Source organism: Chiloscyllium punctatum, chromosome 4 (genome assembly GCF_047496795.1).
Source record: "Chiloscyllium punctatum isolate Juve2018m chromosome 4, sChiPun1.3, whole genome shotgun sequence".
NCBI lineage: Eukaryota > Metazoa > Chordata > Chondrichthyes > Orectolobiformes > Hemiscylliidae > Chiloscyllium > Chiloscyllium punctatum.
This window is the reverse complement of record NC_092742.1, coordinates 76,422,920-76,444,392: the sequence shown is the minus strand read 5'-3', so window position 1 is coordinate 76,444,392 and position 21,473 is coordinate 76,422,920. Positions and strand designations below refer to the sequence as shown.

The 21,473-nt window shown below is 40.8% G+C and overlaps 1 protein-coding gene across 9 annotated transcripts in view; it reads right to left on the bottom strand.

The window, feature by feature from the left end:
• The window catches only part of ryr3 (ryanodine receptor 3), a 382,820-nt gene that overhangs the window by 272,506 nt on the left and 88,841 nt on the right, over positions 1 to 21,473 (bottom strand). For all 9 annotated transcript variants that reach the window (XM_072569064.1, XM_072569065.1, XM_072569067.1 and 6 more), the window contains 10 exons: positions 17,301 to 17,375; positions 15,654 to 15,732; positions 15,181 to 15,293; positions 14,650 to 14,749; positions 14,257 to 14,353; positions 10,364 to 10,438; positions 8,656 to 8,812; positions 6,123 to 6,287; positions 2,161 to 2,282; positions 13 to 187 (listed from right to left, as the gene is read on the bottom strand). In XM_072569064.1, the coding sequence (XP_072425165.1) occupies positions 13 to 187; positions 2,161 to 2,282; positions 6,123 to 6,287; positions 8,656 to 8,812; positions 10,364 to 10,438; positions 14,257 to 14,353; positions 14,650 to 14,749; positions 15,181 to 15,293; positions 15,654 to 15,732; positions 17,301 to 17,375 (1,158 nt within the window). The remainder of the gene's footprint in view (positions 1 to 12; positions 188 to 2,160; positions 2,283 to 6,122; positions 6,288 to 8,655; positions 8,813 to 10,363; positions 10,439 to 14,256; positions 14,354 to 14,649; positions 14,750 to 15,180; positions 15,294 to 15,653; positions 15,733 to 17,300; positions 17,376 to 21,473) is intronic.

Sequence of the window (21,473 nt, the reverse complement as noted above, 5' to 3'; positions counted from 1 at the left end):
AACACTGCTTACCTCTTCTTTAAATAAGTTCTGCCTATTCCTAAGAGAGCGTAGCTTGTATTGCTTATCTTCATGCTTCAAATCTTCCTCTGGAGGATGGAAGTAAGTGATCAGGTCCACCAAAGCTTCCTTAACTTCTTGAATGGGCAGTTTGACTGCTGAACTTTTACCAAGACAATCAAGACCCCTGTGGAAATGTGTCTATGAGTATTTCTAAAGAAACTTAAGCATTATACAGATAATCATCAGAATAAAAAACAGAAATTGCTAGAGAAGCTCAGAAGGCCTGGCAGCATCCTTGGAAAGTTAATGTTTCGGGTCCGGTGACCCTTCCAGCATCTGTAATTCTTTTGGTTTTTAAACAACTTGCTTTTCTCAATAACATTTAGGTAGCATTTTTAACGTAGTGAAACACCATAAAATATTTTGCAAGAGAAAAGTAAAAATAGGACAGCTGTAAGGGGAAATTTGGGTGGAATTTACAGTTTTTAAATTGCTTTTAAAAGGTTGAGGAAGAATATGATTGGCAGAAGTGTTGAAAAAGGGTAATTTGGAAAGTTGCACAGAGGTAGGTGAAAGCTGTGCCACTGGGATTGAAAGGAAAGGGGATCACAGAATGCCAGAGTCAGAAGAAAAAGATTGTGGCAAAAGTTCTATCATTGAAAGAAATTTGAAAAGGAGCATAGGGTAAGGTCAGAGGTTTGGAGGTAAATACGAGGTGTATAAACCCAATGTGTTTTGAAACAGGAATTATTGAGATGATAACTAAACAGGATTCAGTGAGAAATACTGAGTGCATGACATGCATCGACATAAGAGTGTCACAAGCCAGGCATTTTCTTTAAAAATTAGATTTAGAAATTATGAAAACATGGAAAACGCAGCCCAAAAGGAGCTCAAGGCATGGAACACATTTATTGGAGTGAGTTTGGTGGCAGAGGCTGTTCTACACCCAATTCTAGGAGCATTTCTTCAACTTGGGGAAATGAGCTAATATCTGGCTGCACACACTGCAGGGTTCATTCTGGGACCTGATGTACAGATGAAGAAAACGGGAGATGTTGTAGAGAAAGAACGGTGGAATAAACACTCACTCAACCTGACTGACACTAGAACATTGACTAGAGCACAGAGAACATCAAGAGGTCAAGGGAAGTGTTGGAGAGCCATCGTGAGTAAATGCACTTAAGCCAACCCGTTATCTAAGAATTATGCCACTAAACAGCAGTGAAGAAAAATAGAGACAAATTCATTAACGAAGCAAATCAATAATGACTTGTTAATTCAGCAACATTGATAGAAAAACGTAATATTGCTTCTGTAGTAAAACAACTTGCAGTGAGGTCCAAATCTGCTTTCGAGAAAAAGCCAAGGGAAGGAAAAACCTGTCCTTATTGCCAAACATGTATATCTAGCATTCACTTAAGATTATAGTTAGAATCTTCTTCTGACATACAGTAATAATAGGAGCAGGGAACAATGATTTAAGTAACAGATACAGTATTTACAGTAAGTTTCTACCAAGGTTTGGAGAAGCTGGTGATGGACTAGGATGTACTAAGTTAGAAATCACACAACACCAGGTTATAGTCCAACAGGTTTATTTGGAAGCACTAGCTTTCAGAGCGCTGCTCCTTCATCAGATGGTTGTGGAGTCTAAGATTATAAGACACAGAATTTCTAACAAAAGTTTACAGTGTGATGCAACTGAAATTATGTATTGAAAAAGACCTGGGTTGTTTGTTAAGTGGCATCTGACTGAGCAAATAAGAGAGGCTGGAGGGTTTGGCGAAAATTTGGCTGAGTGGCAAAGCTGTGTGGCCCAACCTGCTAGTGGAGGATGGGGATACTATCAGCTTGTGGCTAACCAGTAGCTCACCATCAAACTTTACATTATTTTACAAAACCTCAGGCAATTGCCAGAGCTGAAAGCTTTGAAACTGACGTTACATTTTTCCTTACTTTTTTTACTGTTAAAACTCATCAACTGCACTGGATCAAAAACTGAATTTGTATCGAGCAGTATTATTTGGGAACAGTTCGCTCATTATAAAATGAAAACATATCTTGAACCATGCTCTATTCTCAATGATGCATTTCTGCCCTTCAACAATATCATCAGTACAAATACTCAAGAATCATCTTCAGTCAGTTAAATACCTGATAAACTGATTAAATAAGTTGGTTGTTTGGCGTATAATTCGAGCTGCCCGAGATTCTTCACTTTGACAACGTTGCAAAATGATACCATCGTCCATGTGTCCTTCTTGATGTAATATGGCCTGGAAGTATGAAACTGTGCTCTCAATACAGATATTTTTCCAACAGTTTATCACATTCAAAAATAAAAACATTAAAAACTAAAATCACTTTAAACATGAATTTGCTTTCATTTTGTTTTTGGAGATATTCTGGTCTTTTTCAGGTAAGGAATACTTTTTTCCCCTCAACATGCTGATTCATGCGTGGGGATAATTCTAATGGTGTCGACAGCTCTCTGGGACCTCAGTCAGCCCATTCTCACTTGCGAAACCAGAGGAAGACAATATGAAATTGATATTTCAATCAACTCTTTCACAGCACAAACAAACCAATATTCATTTCCACTCTTTTCAATGGTGACTGTGACAATATAGCTTTCCTTAGATAATTGGCCCAAAACTGTTCACAGTATTGCAGCTGTGGTCTGACCATTGCCTTGTTATAGCAAAATCTCACTACATTTACGTTTTGTTTCCTTTGAAACAATGGCTGATAGTCCATTTGGTTTCTCTGATATCAACTGAACTTGGATGCTATCTTGTGATTCATGCACATGGAGTCCCAAATCCCTCTGTATTGTAACTTTCTGCAGTCGTTCTCTGTTCAGCTCCTGTATTCTTTCTGCCAAAGTGCATTCGAAGATGCATTACATTTCTCTGTTCAAAACAGATTTTGATGCTTGCATAGATCTCACATTATCCTAGAAGTTGCCTCCTAACAATCATCCTTAACACTTCCTTCTTTGCCATATATTCCCAAGTTTTTTATGGTGATGGACAACCTTTGTGTTAGTAGAGTGAAATCCTTTGTTTCTCACAAAGATCATGTGAGTACATAGAGTGTCCTATCATAAAACTAGATGGAAAGACAAGAAGCGAGAATAACACTAAAAGTCCGCAGAGGGATACAGACAGGTTAAAGGATTGGGCAAAAACTTGACAGATAGAATATAATGTGGGAAATTGTGATGTTATGCACTTTGGCAGAAAGAATAAAGGAGCTGAACAGAGAACGACTGCAGAAAGTTACAATACAGAGGGATTTGGGACTCCATGTGCATGAATCACAAGCTAGCATCCAAGTTCAGTTGATATCAGAGAAACCAAATGGACTATCAGCCATTGTTTCAAAGGAAACAAAACGTAAATGTAGTGAGATTTTGCTATAACAAGGCAATGGTCAGTCCACAGCTGCAATACTGTGAACAGTTTTGGGCCAATTATCTAAGGAAAGCTATATTGTCATTGGAGGTAGTCCAAGGAAGTTTCACTAGGCTGATATCAGGTATGGAAGGACTGTCTTATGCGAAAAGGTGAGTGAATTGGGGCTTGTACTCGCTAGAGTTTGAAGAATGAGATGTGACCTTGTTGAAACATACAAGATTCCTAGGGGAATTGACAGGGTAGATGCAGAGATGTTTCCCCGTGTGGGAGAATTTAGGACCAGAGAGCATAATTTCAGCATAACAGGGTCACATTCCCAAGACAGAGATGAGAAGGAATTTCTTTTCTTGGACGGCTGTAATCTGTGGAATCTTTACTACTGAAGGCAGTTGAGGCTGGGTCATTAAATATGTTCAAGGCCAGAACAGACAGACTTTTAATCAGAAGGCAATCAAGTGTCATGGGAAAAATGCAGGAAAATGGAGGCAAGGATGGTCAGATCAGCCATGATCTCCTTGAATGACTGAGAAGGTTTGGTGGGCTGAATGGCCTACTTCTGTTCCTATGGCAAAAGTGAGGACTGCAGATTAGATTAGATTACTTAGTGTGGAAACAGGCCCTTCAGCCCAACAAGTCCACACCGACCCTCCGAAGAACAACCCATCCAGACCCATTCCCCTACATTAACCCCTTCGCCTAACACTACAGGCAATTTAGCATGGCCAATTCACCTAATCTGCACATTTTTGGACTGTGGGAGGAAACCGGAGCACCCAGCAGAAACCCACGCAGACACGGGGAGAATGTGCAAACTCACACAGACAGTTGCCTAAGGCAGGAATTGAACCCGGGTCTCTGGCGCTGTGAGGCAGCAGTGCTAGCCACTGTGCCACCCTAATAAGTGGGACTTGAACCCAGATCTCCTGGCTCAAAGGTAGGGATTAGAGTCAAGAGTGTGGTGCTGGAAAAGCACAGCAGGCCAGGCAGCATCCGACAACCAGGAGAATCGAAATTTTGGGCAAAAGCCCTTCATCAGCCCTTCTGTTCCTGTTTCATCTTTGGCCATTTATGTCTTATCAATGATAGTATGGACTTTGGTGAAGCAAGCTGCAACCCTCTCTTCCTTCTATTATGTACCCATGGCAAATGGCAAGATTGTTTACCCTGATAAAAAAAAGAATGTCTCTTCCCAGATAGGTTTATGAAATGTATATTACTAATGTTGTCGATAGGTTCTGTTGAGTACTTGGACTGAATGATGTGTATAAAAAGTTCAAACTTATGATAAATTGACAACCAGTACAAATCTCTATTGAAATCTGAAGTCCATCTGACATCGAAGACAGAATACATCTCTGTTACTGATATGCTCCAGGACTTTATCTCATAAACTAGACTGTTACTTGGCAGCAGTATTCTGAGAAGGTTACATTTTTGGGTACGTCTATAAACCATAGGCGGAGAGTCAACATTCAAACAATTCTGGGAAGTTTATTGTGTGTCTGGCTTAATGTTCAACTTCCAACCAAAGGCATTACCCAATACTCATTCATTTGCACTTTGCAATGGGTCACCACATTCATCAATGCAGACTAGTCAATGCAAGACTTCAAATGTAATTAGCTGAATGCAGTGTGCACTGAGACATGTTGGGCTGCTATGTAAACACAAATTCATGCTTAAAAATTGAACACCATTCCAAAAAAGGTGTGCCGCTGGCTGCAGTCATGGCTTTGGGAACTTCAAGCAATCTATCTCTGACTCAATCTGAACTGACTTCAGTTCCTTCTTTCAACATTCTTCCCTCCTTGATAAAAACACAAAAAACAGCAACCCACATTTTCCATACTTTGATAACAGCAGCTAAAAGTCTTTCAGCTAAAATTATTGGCACTAAAGTTTTAAAAAATAAGCAGATAGAAAAAAAGCACTAAAAATAACATCTGGTGCACAGCTGAAGAAAAGGTGCCAATTTCCGTTCTTCTTAATAGGCAACTGGTCTGCTTTTGCAGAATCACAGAATTATTATGGAGCAGAAAGAGGCCATTCAGCCCACTGTTTCCGCACTAACTCTCTGAGTAATGCATCTGGTGCCATTCTCCCACTTTGTCTCCTAACCCTGCACATTCTTCCTTTACAGATGAAATTCCCTCTTGAATGCTCCAATTGAGCTTTCTGTCATCATACTCTCAGGAAGTGCCTTCCAGAACATTACCGCTTCCTGGTTGAAAATGTTTTTCCTCATAACGCTTATGGTTCTTTTACCAAATACTTTAAATCAGTACCTTCTCATTCTCTATCACAGGAGTGGAAACAGTTTCTCCTCATCATGATTATAAATAACTGTCAAATGCAGACTTTCTAACGACCAAGAACATGACTAATCCTACAGTCTATTTACCCTGGGCTCAGCATACAGCACAATTCGATTCAGAATTCCAATGTACCGCACAAGAAGTTGCTTTATAGTACAGAGTTTTAAATGTTAAAGCAGAGTTCTTGAAAAATTAGTTTAGACTTCAATCACTAGGAAGTTCAGCACCATATAGGCAACAATGATAGATTGACTGCTCTGTCCTGAAAGCCCAGTGGCTGCTTGTCTCTAGCACCATGGAAAAGAAACCAAACATCCTTGAATGAACAACCGGTATTTTGCACTATGCTAATCTTATTTATTGTTTTAACTTAAATACCCACCTTCCGTTTCAAAGGTCCTAACCGTGCTGATTTGGCATCTGGAGCCCGATAAGTCAGCCAGAGGCCACTCGCAACATGCTGAAAGATGCAAATCGAATCACCATACTTGACTTCAGGAACACCCATTCCTTCCGTATCTCGCTTTGGTTGTGAATCGAGTTTGTCCTTTGAGATTTCCAAAAACAAAAATCAACAAAGAAACGTTTAGTGCCATTACATTAAGTTTTATCAATAACATGGTAATACATTTTATTTATTGCCATAATATCCACTGTGTCACAAAGGTAAGCAACTCAGAGCACAGTGGTTCAGTGGTCAGCACTGCTGTCTTACAACACCAGGGACCCGAGTTCGATTCTACTCTTGGGCAACTGTCTGTGTGGTGTTTTCACATTCTCCTCACGTCAGTGTGGGTTTGCTCCGGTTTCCTTCCACAGACCAAAGATGTGCAGGTTAGGTGAATTGACCTTGTTAAATAGCATTCAGCGATGTGTAGATTAGGTGCATTAGTCAGGGCAAATGTAAAGTAATAGGTTAGAGGAATAGGTCAAGGTGGGATACCCTTCGGAGGGTCAGTATAGACTTGTTGGACTGAAGGGCCTATTTCCACACTGTAGGGATTCCATACAGGTATTCACCTTGCTTTCCTAGTTCTGCTCATAACTGCTTGTTCTAACCATACCTAAGAATTACATAGGAAGTAGAAATGGTTCCTTCTGCTGTATTTTCAGAACTTCTGGTCAAATATCTCTGTTTATTGGGCATTCGGAATATTAGAGTGATTGTAGCACTATACCCAACAGAAAGTGTATGGATGGACATGTAAAATTGCTCTAATGACATTACTGCCAGAAAGTCAGCTGGCTTCATTAATTTGCATGTTTTACCAAGGCAACTGAACAGAGAGCTGAACAAGTCACCACTGGTCCTTATTGACGTACACGGGTGAGGGCCCAATGGCATCTTGAAGTCACAAATCTAGCCTGAGCTGGAAACCTCTCTGCACTTCTGAAGACAATCAAGATGTTAAGAAGCATCTTTGACGATATGATACCAGAGTATCAAGGATAGTTTTGAGCATTTTACTGAAAGGCAGCATGTATCAATGGATGAAAGAATATCAGGGATATGCAGGAATGTTGAGTTGAGGTTAAAATCAGATCAGTCATGATCTTGCCGAATGGCAGAGCAGGCCAGAAGGGCTGAGGGGCCAACTCACGTTCCTTGTTCATAGGCTGTTGTGTTGAAAACACTTGAGAGAAGGTTCACCAGCTGGTTCTTAGGATGAGGGGTTGTCTTAAGAAGAAGGCGTGAATTCCTATGTAATTCTTAGGTATGGTTAGAACAAGCAGTTATGAGCAGAACTAGGAAAGCAAGGTGAATACCTCTATGGAATCCCTACAGTGTGGAAATAGGCCCTTCAGCCCAACAAGTCTATACCGACCCTCCGAAGGGTATCCCACCTTGACCTATTCCCCTAACCTATTACTTTACATTTGCCCTGACTAATGCACCTAATCTACACATCGCTGAATGCTATTTAACAAGGTCAATTCACCTTGGCTTGTACTCATTGGAGTTTCGAAGAATGAGAAGTGATCATATCCAAGAATATAAGATTTATGGGGGCTTAACAAGGTGGGTGCGTAGATAACTTATCTGCTGGTGGGATAATACCGAAGGTGGGATACACTTTAAGAATATTGACTCTTCCATTTCAGGTGATGAGAAGGATTTCCTTCTCTCAGAAGGCCAGCAGTCTGTAGCATTCTCTTCCCTCGAGAACAGTGCAGACTGGGTGACTGAACGTGGTCCAGGCTGAGTTAAATTAATTTTTGATTTACAAGGGAGTGAGGGGTTCCAGCAGACAGAAAATTGGAGTTAAGGCCACTTTTGAACTTACTGAATAGGGGAGCACAGCCAGCTTGAGGGAAATAAAAAAAGGTAAAACTGGTAAATGAGGCACACTAACTGACTCATCTTATGTACTTCAAAATGAAAGGACCAGTATGAGAGTCCACTTATTTCCAAATACTGCTGGCTTTGCCTTCTGGGCATTGGGTCATATGGCTTACTCCTGCTCCTATTTCTTATATTCTATGTCCCTATCATATCATGGCCTCTCCATGCTCAACATCCAGAGTTCAGACTTCCATAGCCCAGACCTTCCTCCCCTTTTTGTGATTCTTCCCGCTCTTTCCTGCATGGGCAGCCAAAGGCCTCACAACTTCTGCAAAGTTGGCAGCTGTCTCTTGCCTATTTCCTGCACACTCCGGACGGGATGTAAGCAGACCACTTTTATTGAGGCCCAGGAATGACAATACCACCAGATTAGATTCCTGCAGGAGTGCCTGAGTTTCCAAATCATTTCAATACACATTTCTGCAAAACGCTTTTAAAGTGAAAATCAGGAATGGTAACGAAAATAAAAAGTTGAGAACGAAATAATTAACGTATTTGCTAAGTGTATTTCATGCCTGATTTCTCCGTATTGTATACTTGCTCTGCTAGAACACATTAATTATTACAATACCTTGGATGTTCTTAAACAGAACGATGTTGCTTTGATGTCTGATTTGGTTTGATCCAGCAGCACCAGACCTTGATCTTCAACTAACCCCAGATACAGACCTGATGTCAGATGTCGTAGGCGGAAAGACTGGCCCCACTTAATATGACTGCCGCTCCAACTAAACAAGGGGAGAAAGTGCAGAAATGCTGTTGCCATTTACTATGGTTCACCAAAACCACAGAAAAAATGACATACTTTGAAGAAATGAAAAGTCTTCTGCAACAAAATAATGCTTCAGTTCTTGCTATTTTCTAAATGATGAAGTACCAGGAGCTGTCTGGGAGTATATATACAGGAATTAAGCAGAGACTGAGAGCACTGGCAGAAATGCCAATGGAATGATGACCAATATTTCAAAGGAGCTGGCAGACAAAAGTGAGAAAGTGATACTTTTGGTTGTACAGGACTTTAGAATGACCCCATCAGGGATACTCCATCAAGCTTTGGGCACTGATCTTCAAGAAGGATAAATTAGCCATGAAATTAGTTACCAAGAGAGTTAATTTACAAGACCAGACTGTGTAATCTTGGTTTTTAGTTCTTTGAACTTAGAAAATGATCATACTGAGATCTGTAAAGGAATTCAGCAGGGTGACACAGAGGATCTATTTCCTCTGGTGGGATTTTCCAGAATCATGGGGCATGATCTTCATATTGGACCTCAGTCCATAAGGGTGAATTCAGAAATCATTTCTTCAGTTTTCCCATCGGAAAGAGGAATCAGGCAACAGGACTGGGCCTGAGTTATGCTTCTGCCTCCCACTCCGGGCTGCCAGGGAACAAGGGTGGGTTTCCTGGCTTAAGGCCTCAGTTGCTGCCTGACTGATTCAACAGACTTATGGTCAAAATGTCTGCCTGAAACAGGGCCCCCAATAGGCCCACCTCGGTAACTGCTTCTTTTAAGGAATTTTGATGATCCATTATAAGAATCATCAACAGATTTGAACCTAGGCTGTTGTTACTTCAAAATGCAGATATCACCCATTTCAGAGAGAACCCATCACATTCTATGCATTCCTAAAATTTGGCCTTTACATTGAGTCATTCCTCATGAGAGGTCTTGTCAAGACCTCCCTTCCCCTTAGCTTGTTGCCATTACCATGCTTAAGTCTCTAAAAATCCTCAAATTTGTGTGTTAAGTTGGTTTGGGATGTTATCTGATCCCTGTGGCCAATACCAACGTTTCCCACTTGACAGGGTTGCAATGAGTTTCTAAAACTCACCCACCTCACTGAAACTCCTTCAAGGTCTGCCTTTAGGCCTTTGTGGAAGGGTAAGGAGCTTCCTGCCTCCACACACTGCAAAATATTGTCAGTGAAAATTGAGACAGAGGCCATTTCGTCCCTTTTGTCTTATTTGAGAAGGCAAAATCTGACCCCTTCAATTCTGAATAGCAATGTGTTCCTTGTATTGGTCTCACCATTCCATTGTGCTCATAGAACCTCAAAACACCGACAGTATATGCCAAAAACTCTCTCACAATATTCATGTTAACATCTGACCCACTATCAACAGAATGAGTTCCTGGAACTGCTGTGCAAAGCCATTTAAAAAGCTACATAATGAGATTCCCTGGCAGCATTTCAAGACATCCTTCAAAGCTGACATCTCAATGCTAAACACAATTTATTTTAACAGTCCTCAAAAAGCTTGAAGTCTTCTGTTTTACCTTATCCGAAGAGGTTCCACACGCCATAATGACCTAGCATAGGTCCCTGCTTCTCCACTTTCATAGTTAACTGTTCTGCAAACAGATTACAAATGACCACAGTATTTAAACATCCAAATGATTCAGACATTTTCTTGTTATTATAAAAGCTAATTAGGTAATTAATATCTGTCAAGGTCCCAAGCCAATATTTATCAAGATTGAATAGTAGCTTTTGTATTTCAGCCTAGCTGGCTATATTAATCAATGATAATCACCTCTTGAAAGTTCTTTCAATGAATGACTAACTCAATTCAGTGGGATAACATGAACTTATGTTAGATTTCCCTGAATGATGCACTATAATCAGAGCTGAATCACGACAGGGCACACACTGGGAAGAATTTTTCCAATGAAAATTGAATGGTAAAATAGTTAAAATTTACCAGTTTAAACATTATAATTGGGCCATAGTTTTTTTTTATTTTGTTTTTTAATTTCATTTGTTTCCAGCCTGAACAAAGACAATTTCTGTTGTTTTCCAATTTGATGAAAACCTAAAGGAAGAGGATCAGAAGCAGAAGAGGTCATTCAATCTGGAATCCTGACTCCCTGTGGGAATGTTCAGTCTCCATTGCTCTGGACTGTACCTGCCATACCTACATTTCCCTCTACTCCTTCCTGTGAGATCTCCAGAACCCATGTCCCTGCACTAACCCCAGTGAGCAGAGACCACCAGCACTGTGGCCTCATTCAGCTACAGATTGGTAAGCAATCAGCTGACTCCTGCAATAAAATCTGTTGGAATTTCAAATCATTCCCACCTAGTGGAAGCTGTGAGCTGGTTTCCATGGTGCACTATATTGCAGCAAACAATGGCATATTAAATTTTAAATAAATCAAGCAAAAATACAATGGAATTCATGGAAACATTACCCTTCACATCTTTCATTCTAATGCACTGCCAGTTCATGAACTGTAAAGTGTTGCTATAACATGCATTACCTTTAAACAAACAAACCATTTAAATTATGACATTTATAAAATAATACACTATCAATATATCTCAAAAAAGTAAACTAAAATGGCACTTCAACAACTTATGCTGGAAACTGGACTTTGTGTACACTCAGAAATTTGAATTGAATTTCCCTAATTTATATTAATGATGTACATTTACATTATTATGTAATTAAATATACTGTCTTTTTTGCCACACATTTATTTATGTATTGAAATCAAAAGGGTTAGGGGCTACATTTATGCTTATGATTCTCTACACAGAAATATTTTCAATTCTAGGCAACCACTTTCCAAACTACATAAAAGCAAATATTTGAATCAAAGGAGCTATGGGCAGCTTTCCTAAACATCCCAACCGCCAGATGATAGAAGCTCCACTGACATGTGACTTAATGCTTCAGTGGTAGAGACAAACAACCTAACGCTGGGATTTAACACAATTGCAGGGGAGGTCACATATCCAATCCTGCCAATGGGAAGTCCGATGCCATTAAGTCAGTGGGGGGAATGAACTGATGTGGTGAACCTGGATAATTAGGCTTGTTATTGAGCTACTTCAGGGTCATTTATTATTCCAGGGATTTACAGTGCAGTGGTAGTGTCCCTGCCTCTGAGCTAATAGGTCAAGTTCAAGTCCAAGTTCCACCTGTTCCTGGATTGTGCAATAACATCTCTGCCCACGTTGATTAGAAAATATCCATACTTGGGATTTAATTGTGGCTAAGAGGATTCTCTCCAATTCTCGAGTTTCCCGAAAAACCGCCCAGCTTGCCAGCAGCCTTCTAGAGGGATCTCTTTCTCAAAAAGGAATTTAGTGTCCAATTGAGGATCCGTCAATGGTGAGGGGGGCACTGACAGCCATTCACCCTGCTCTTCTTTCTGACCCCCCTTCACAGTGACTCCCTCACTATAACCTGCTAACCTATCCAATTCAAAGGCATCACTGTATTACTGGCAGTGGGAACGGCTCATGGTGGTTCCGGCCAATGGAGAGCTGCTAGCCTCTAGTTAGTTGTCAGTTCTTGCAGACATGATCATAAACCCCAGGGATGACCCAACACTGACCAATTCAATAAATGACAGATAATGGAACTTCCCATTGGAAACAACATGAATTTCCCACCCCCGTGATTGTGATCTGCACACGGAACATTCAATCTAATCCTATGCACCTAATGGGCACATTATCTCATATCACCTGTTTTCACTACTAGGGAATCTTCAAATTATCCCCTTCCCAACTGTCAACTTGTTGGTTTTGACTTTTGCTTCAGTCAGTTCCTGGATATTTGTGTTTGGTGGAGGAGGCAGGGAAGATCCTGTTATGCAGCATCAAACATAATTGTTGAGTGGTATAATTTTGTCAAAAGAAAACTGTGTCCAACATTGTTGCAACATTGTTAAGATAAATGTTAATAGACGCACTGGAGCCCGTCTGTAGATTTATTTTGATATTGCAAAGTTTTGAAGATTAAACTAAAGTTAACTAAACGTAGTGATAAGGAAAAGATTTTATTTTCAGTTAAACCGTAACAGAACTCTAAAACATTCCAAAGTCATGGTGCCTTGGTTTTCATAAAAATACTATGTGGCTATATTTAACAGACTCTAATCTCTAACAATTGCTGTTTTGTGAGCCATCTGTCAAAAGCTGTTTCTGCTATTTTAAATTAGAGATAAAGAATTTCCAATGAAGACCTAAACATGATTGCTATACATGTTAATTATACTGTATTCTCCTATATTATAATTGCATTACCACCAGTAAATTTTAAACAAAGTCTGAATCGCATACTTATATTACAATGGTTTTGTATTCTGCTTAGAGCACAGCCGTAGCAAGATAATGCATAGTTTCAGCTGCAAATGCATGTAACAGTCTAGAGCGTATTACCTATAAATTAATGAAGCAATTTTTGCAAAGATCAGTTATGCACAATGACAGTAGCACTCTTGCCCACAGGGCAGATATTGTTATTCGAGCCTGACTCCTGATGATTGAAAATAAAACCTAGGCTGTTAATCAAACATAGCACCGAGGAGACTCTCTTCTCATGTAGACATAAAGATGACCCATGACATTCTTTTAAAGGAGGCCAGAACAGCTCTCCTCAGTGACCAGGCCAACATTTATGCCTCAATCAGCATTATAAAAAGATAGGTTCTCTGCTCTATCGTATTGCTGTTTGGGGGACCTTGTTATGTGCAAGTTGATGGCCACATTTCCCACCGCCGCGACCACACATCAAAAGTACTTCATTGGCTGTAAAGCACTTTGAGATGCCCTGCAGTTGTGAAAGTTGCTCCATAAATCTAAGTTCTTTCTAGCATCATTTATTTTTTCAACATCCTATTTAAATAGCACCTTCCACAACCTCAGGATGCACCAAACCACTTTATATTCAATGTAGTATTTCTTAATTATTGTCAGCGTCTCAGTGCAGAAAAGGAAACACTGCTCATTTGCATGCCACACTTACACAAAGAATGTGGTAATGAAGCAATGTGATGGTGTTTAAACCAAAAATCTACTTTTTGTGTGTGTGTGTGTGTTGTCCAAGAGATACATACTGGCCATGACATTGGAGCTACCTCTGTTCACATGTCCAAAATCCTGTCAGGTTATCTTTCACTTCCATCTGAGAGGGTGGCCAAAGTCTACTTTTAATGTCCCTGCTAAAGACTGAACATCGATCAGGTCAGCAGTCCCTCAACGCACTAGTGTAAACCTATATTTCTATGATCAAGCCCCAGAGTAGGACATGAACCACAACCTGCTGTCTCACACTGACTCACCAGATCACAAAAACTAAATTTCTGTAAAATGAACAGAAATGGTACCAATGCAAATGCGTTTAACATCATAACACAGAAATTTCGATGTAACTTACACATGCTCCCCTTCATCTTTATGGTCTGTAAAGGGGATGGTCAGGCACTCATCATGGCCGTGAAAAAGACGCAAAACATGTCCACCAATCAGAAATCCTTCAGGAAAACAAGTTGGACACGTGTTAGCACAAGCAACAAATTTCTGTCTTGAGTGGATCAAACTGAGTTTATTCTTGCAAACTAGTAAGTTCTTGACAATAGGATGTCTCTCATATAACTAATTTGAAAGTAGGAAACTAGCATGTATTCTCAATGTGAAATACATGATTTATAAAATTACTGCAAAAATCACAAAGTTACATAAATAGAGAGAACATAAATTATTTAAATAATATATGTGAGCAACACAATCAGACTTCATGTCACAAATGTGAAATAAACAAAGATCCTACCTTCTGCAACACCACTGCCTGAGCTTATGGGGTGTACATTCCATAGTGTCTGGATGAAGGATGCATCTGCTTGTATATTGCCATTGGAAATAGAAAGGTGCTGCCAATAGAACACAGCTATAATCAACTCAGGAGTTTCAAAAACAATATTACAAAAAAAAATCAGCAATGTAGCACTTCACAAAAAAGTAACTGATACAGACATGTATTTCACAGCATTTGGTGAAATGCTAAAATACACAATCTCAAAAGTTACAGTCCTGATTTTTAAAAAATTAACCACAATTCAAAAACAGAGATAATTTTACTTTTATGGAAATAATAAATTCATGTAATAAAACTGAACAGAGAAACAGATCAAAATATTCAGCTGCTGGAAGATGAAAATAAATGTGCTTGAAAGACTCAACAGGTCAGTCAGCATTTCTGTTTTAAATTTAATAAAATAACGTTTATTGTGAAATATAGCAGCCTAATGGAAAATTTAGTTACACTCTCTTGTAAATTTGGAACACATTGAAGTCTACTCACCAGATAGCGCTCTGATGAAACACTGACCAGGATAAGGTCATCACCAATTCGTACCTTCTCTCCTTCAGATCTTTGTTTTGAAGCTGGGTGTATAGTCCACCAACATGCCTCACCTAAACAGTACATCATAAATGAAAGGTTCTATAGATTAGAGTCTTCTCTTTTTTAATACTAAATGGAGAGAAACTTTACTAAGTGTTTGGTTAGAGAGGTACTGGAAAAGCACAGCAGTTCAGGCAGCATCCAAGGAGCAGTAAAATTGATGTTTCGGGCAAAAGCCCTTCATCAGGAATACAGGCAGAGAGCCTGAAGGGTGGAGGGATCTCTTAACTTACCTGGCTTTTTTTCCGTCTTTTACATTAATTCTGTAGCATGGATGTTCAACATTTAGAGCACTTTTTGTCCCTTTGTGAACAGAAATCTGAAGATTTTTATTGTGATTAATGTACAATACAGTCATGATATTGCTTTACCTGTTGAATCTTCTTGCAACCCAACATCAAAAGCAAGTTTGTCCGTTGAAGACCTTGATGTAGTCAAGCAAGTCAAATACTAGGAAAAAAGAATTTTACATATTTTTAAATTAATGTGCATTATCAGTTAATTAAAAATCAAAAGCTGAAACAGCTCTCAGAAACTAGACAGGTAACGAATTTTAGTACCTAAAATATTTATCTCTTTTACTTTGCTTGAATGCAAATACACACCAGCAGAACAGAAAAATATAAATGTGAAAAAACTTATCTGATGTGCTGTTCACTCTAGTGTTGTTTCAGATGTTTTATATGATTTGCAAACTCTGAAGCATTGTTTTTATTCATTCATTTGAGTGGGCATTTACTGCCCATTCCTAATTGCCCAGAGGGCAGTGAAGAGTCAACCACATTGCTGCAGGCCTGGAGTCACATGTAGGCCAGACCAGGTAAGGATGGCAGTTTCTTTCCCTAAAGGACATTAGTGAATCAGATGGGTTTTTCTGACAATTGACAGTTGATTCATGGTCATTAGACTCTTAATTCCAGATTTTTCTTTTGTTAATTCAAAAATTCACCATGGCAGGATTTGAACCTGAGTCCTGGAACCTTATCTGGATTTTGGATTAACAGTCAAACGATAACACCATTAGGCTGTCACTTCCCTGTACTGCATTACATACAGTAGATATATAATACTGCAGATCATAAGTTTACTGTCTTGAAATACTAACTATCCTTTTTCATATTCGGAGATATAGAAACAGGAATAGACTGATCCACCCCTTAATTCTGTTCTGACATTCAATGAGAACATGGTTGATTTGAAATTCAATTCCAGTTATAATCATGGGTGACACCTGCCTAAATATTCTTCCCTAGCGAATCTATTGGACTCAGCTTTGAAATTTGCATTTGACTTAGTGGAAAGGGTTCAAGATTTACACAACTCCTAACATGAGAAAATGTTCTTGACATCACCATCAATTACATTAATCAGCTTTAAGGTTGTGCTGCCTTACTCTCAACTACACCAACAAAGTAAGTATCTTTAGAACAGCAACAGCAAAACAGGATAAAGAGAATGGACATTTACTAGTTACATTTCTCATTGTACCTGCCTCCACCTATTCCCATCTCCAGCTCGTTAATCTTAAAATCCTTGATCTTGTTTAACAATGACTCATTTCATCCCCTTCTGTCATCTCCTCCAGCCCAATTAACTCATATCCGGCATCTTTCAGTGTGTGTGGAATAATGTGTGTTTCCCTCTACTGTATTATTGGTAGCAAAACCAGTTAGGCATCTTACTCCCACAACTTGGATTACTGTTTCTGAACCCTTCACTGTGCTCCAAACATGTATTTGGCCACTTTGTCTAAATCACACACACTTCCTGCGTGGGTTTCAGATCCTTCCTCTCTCAAGTACTTTGGAATATTTGGTTTGTTTGCATAATAAATTATTGAAATCATAAAACAAAAAGAAACATTTACAAAACAGTATTCTAGGGTCAGGTGAGGGAAGAGGGAAATACCTCTGTTCTTCCTGTTGGCTTTGCAAAACATAAACAAAGCATTAGTCTCTGTATAAGTTGCATTTGAATGGAAATATTACAATTAATCCCATTCACGTCTCTATACTTACCATTCCACTGTACGCATGCCGGAGAAGAATAGCATGACCATAAAGAAGAGTTCTGTGGCCACCTCCCTGAGCTGCCTATAAATAAAGAGAATATTAGTTTCCAGCCTATTTACTAAATGCGTGTGATTTAAATCACACAGTGAGGATGATGGCTGCTAGAAAGTGCTCCTGATTCTGCATGAAAATTAGTTCAGTGACAAGATATTAAGAACAATTGATCCAGGTGGGGTAATCTGCTTTAACCAGTGGTATTAAATGGAACTTTGCAAAGTACTATAGTAAATTAGATAGAGTTATTACAATCAGGAACTGGAGAGTACTGTAGTAAAAGAAAACAAAAGAGATTAAAATCAAGTGTTAAAATGACAAACCATTAAAGCTCACAATTGTTAATTTCCAACTAATAATCCAGAAAAAAATACCAGTTTTCAAGATTGAATTGCATCCATTACTAATGAAATTAGATAAGCCAAAAAGCAAGTGGCTTCCTAGCTACTAATTTTTACAGTTATACCAAATATAGAACTATGATGTATGCTCATGGGTAAACCTAGAGATTTAGGCTCGGGCGGCATGGTTTCTCAGTGGTTAGCACTGTTTCCTCACAGCGCCAGGGATCCGGGTTCAATTCCAGCCTCGGGCAACTGTCTGTGTGGAGTTTGTACATTCTCCCAGTGTCTGCGTGGGTTTGCTTCAGTTTCCTCCCACAGTCCAAAGATGTGCAGGTCAGGGGAATTGGCCGTGCTAAACTGCCCACAGTGATAGGTGCATTAGTAGGGAGTAGGGGAAACGGGTCTGGGTGGGTTACACTTCGGAGGGTTGGCATGGACTTGTTGGATGAAAGGGCCTGTTTCCGCACTGTAGGGAATTTAGTCTAACCATTTCTCTGTATTAAACAGTCACTTAACAAGCAATATCAATGAACAGATTTCAGACTTTTGAAAGGGTTAAGGGTTACAGAAGGTAGGCAACAAAGTGCAGTCCGAACACATCCAATCGTGTGATGACATTGATGTGGACTAATGCTTGTCAAAAGCCTGGCTAACGGCATAACTCACCTCATTAAAATTCAATTCACAAAACCTTCTGAACAAGCCAAATGTTAGGAAAATTGACAAGGAAGTCAGAGTGGCAGATTCCATGCTGGAAACCAGACAACAATATCCCAAAGTAGGTTCCATGGACACCAGCCACACACACACCCCTGATCACAGACACTGGCATCCAGTATGTCCCAATCTAATGAACACTCATGGTACATATCTGTTCCAGTTGCAGGACACTTATATACTTCAATGCTGCACCAGCAACTATCATTGTAACGTTGCTGTAAGAATACTGTACACTCAGAGACAAGCACCCAGCTCATGGACTGGACCAAGTTGTATCACTGGACTTTTCAGTCACTGTCATAGCACTCACTCACTCTGACCTTAACTCAATGCTCACAATATCCATGCTTTGCACTGCCTTGCCACATCATTCAGAGATAACAGGCTCATATTTCTGCTCTCTTTACTGAACAAACTGAATCAATTGAAACCTTCGCTCAGGGGTTCTGGCACAATTAGTACAATCACTGATAGCCTTCTAGGCCCCACATGGTGTAGAACAGTTGATCTTCCGTAATTACACCGGCACCACTCCCCACCTCTTCCTCCGCTACATTGATGACTGCATTGGCGCCACCTCGTGCTCCCGCGAGGAGGTTGAGCAATTCATCAACTTCACCAACACATTCCACCCTGACCTTAAATTTACCTGGACTATCTCTGACACCTCGCTCCCCTTCCTGGACATCTCCATCTCCATTAGTGACGACCGACTTGACACTGACATTTTTTACAAACCCACTGACTCCCATAGCTACCTGGATTACACCTCTTCCCACCCTATCTCTTGCAAAAATGCCATCCCGTATTCCCAATTTCTCCGCCTCCACCGTATCTGCTCCCAGGAGGACCAGTTCCACCATAGGACACACCAGATGGCCTCCTTCTTTAGAGACCGCAATTTCCCTTCCCACGTGGTTAAAGATGCCCTCCAATGCATCTCGTCCACATCCCGCACCTCCGCCCTCAGACCCCACCCCTCCAACCGTAACAAGGACAGAACGCCCCTGGTGCTCACCTTCCACCCTACAAACCTTCGCATCAACCAAATCATCCACCGACATTTCCGCCACCTCCAAAAAGACCCCACCACCAGGGATATATTTCCCTCCCCACCCCTTTCCGCCTTCCGCAAAGACCGTTCCCTCCGTGACTACCTGGTCAGGTCCACACCCCCCTACGACCCACCCTCCCATTCTGGCACTTTCCCCTGTCACCGCAGGAACTGTAAAACCTGTGCCCTCACCTCCTCCCTCACCTCTATCCAAGGCCCTAAAGGAGCCTTCCACATCCATCAAAGTTTCACCTGCACATCCACCAATATCATTTATTGCATCCGTTGCTCCCGATGTGGTCTCCTCTACATTGGGGAGACTGGGCGCCTCCTAGCAGAGCGCTTTAGGGAACATCTCAGAGACACCCGCACCAATCAACCAAACCGCCCCGTGGCCCAACATTTCAACTCCCCCTCCCACTCTGCCGAGGACATGGAGGTCCTAGGCCTCCTTCACCGCCGCTCCCTCACCACCAGACGCCTGGAGGAGGAACGCCTCATCTTCCGCCTCGGAACACTCCAACCCCAGGGCATCAATGTGGACTTCAACAGCTTCCTCATTTCCCCTTCCCCCACCTCATCCTCGTTTCAAACTTCCAGCTCAGTTACTGTCTCCTTGACTTGTCTGACCTGCCTATCTTCTTTTCCATCTATCCACTCCACCCTCTCCTCCTTGACCTATCACCTTCATCCCCTCCCCCACTCACCCATTGTACTCTATGCTACTCTCTCCCCACCCCCACCCTCCTCTAGCTTATCTCTCCATGCTTCAGGCTCACTGCCTTTATTCCTGATGAAGGGCTTTTGCCCGAAACGTTGATTTCGCTGCTCGTTGGATGCTGCCTGAACTGCTGTGTTCTTCCAGCACCACTAATCCAGTATTTGATTTTCAGCATCTGCAGTCATTGTTTTTACCCGCATGGTGTAGTCAGTCCTCATAAAGGAGCTGAATGACAGCGGCATACGACCCATCATGACCCTTTCTGCCCTATTGTAGATTGTTTTCCTTATAGAATGCAAGAGTGTCAGTTATTATAGAAGATGAAAGTGGATGACACAGGTATTATGGTGGTGCAGATAGGAAGGTGCCCTGAAGAAGGGCTAGTAGTGTCAGGATTGAATTGGGTGAAAGCAAGTGAGGAAGACGTTGTCAGTAATAATTGAGAGGTTTTTTTTATTCACTCAGGGGATGTGGGGTGTCTCTGGCCAGATTAGCACTTATTGCTCATCCCTAATTGCCCAGAGGGCAGTTAAGAGTAAACCACATTGTTGTAGATCTGCAGTCACAGGTAGGCCAGATATCCTTCCGTAATGGACATTAGTGAACCAGATGAGCTTCTCCTGACAATTGACAGTGATTTCATGGTCATCATTACACCCTTAATTCCAGATTCCTTTATTTTTAAAAAATGCATTCAAATTCACCACCTATCGCAGTAGCATTTGAACTCGGGTCCCCAGACTATCAACAGAGTTTCTGTACTAATAGTCTAGTGATAACACTAGTAGGCCATTGCCTCCACTAGTAGTAGAGTAGTAAAGCATGAGCCTTGGTGGAAACGGAGTACAGAATCCAAGACAGAGTGAGTGTGAATTGTGTGAGAGAAGATAGCAGCATTTATGCTGATAGAGTGAAGAAGGATATTGACCTTCTCCCGACTGTGTTGGTCATTCCTCCAGAGTGCTGACAGTGTTCTAATCCTGGTCGCAACCTCAGACCAAGTGATGCTTCCTTCACTGCCCGGGAAGAGAAAGTCCAGTCTATGCAATATCCTGTCCTAGGATCTCCAAGACCTGCTCGCAAAGCAGAGTGCTGATTTCACTCAGTCTACCAAGTCCAAGGCAAATGCTAGGAACTGCGCAGGCAGCTCCAGTTGATGGCACTTGCTCAGATGCACAATGGCCTTTTCAAGATGCTGCAGGAATAAGAGATGCCAGTTTGGAGATGTTGGGATGTTTGAGCAGCGTGTTGTAACTTGAAACAGCATGTGGTAAGGTGGGGTGAAA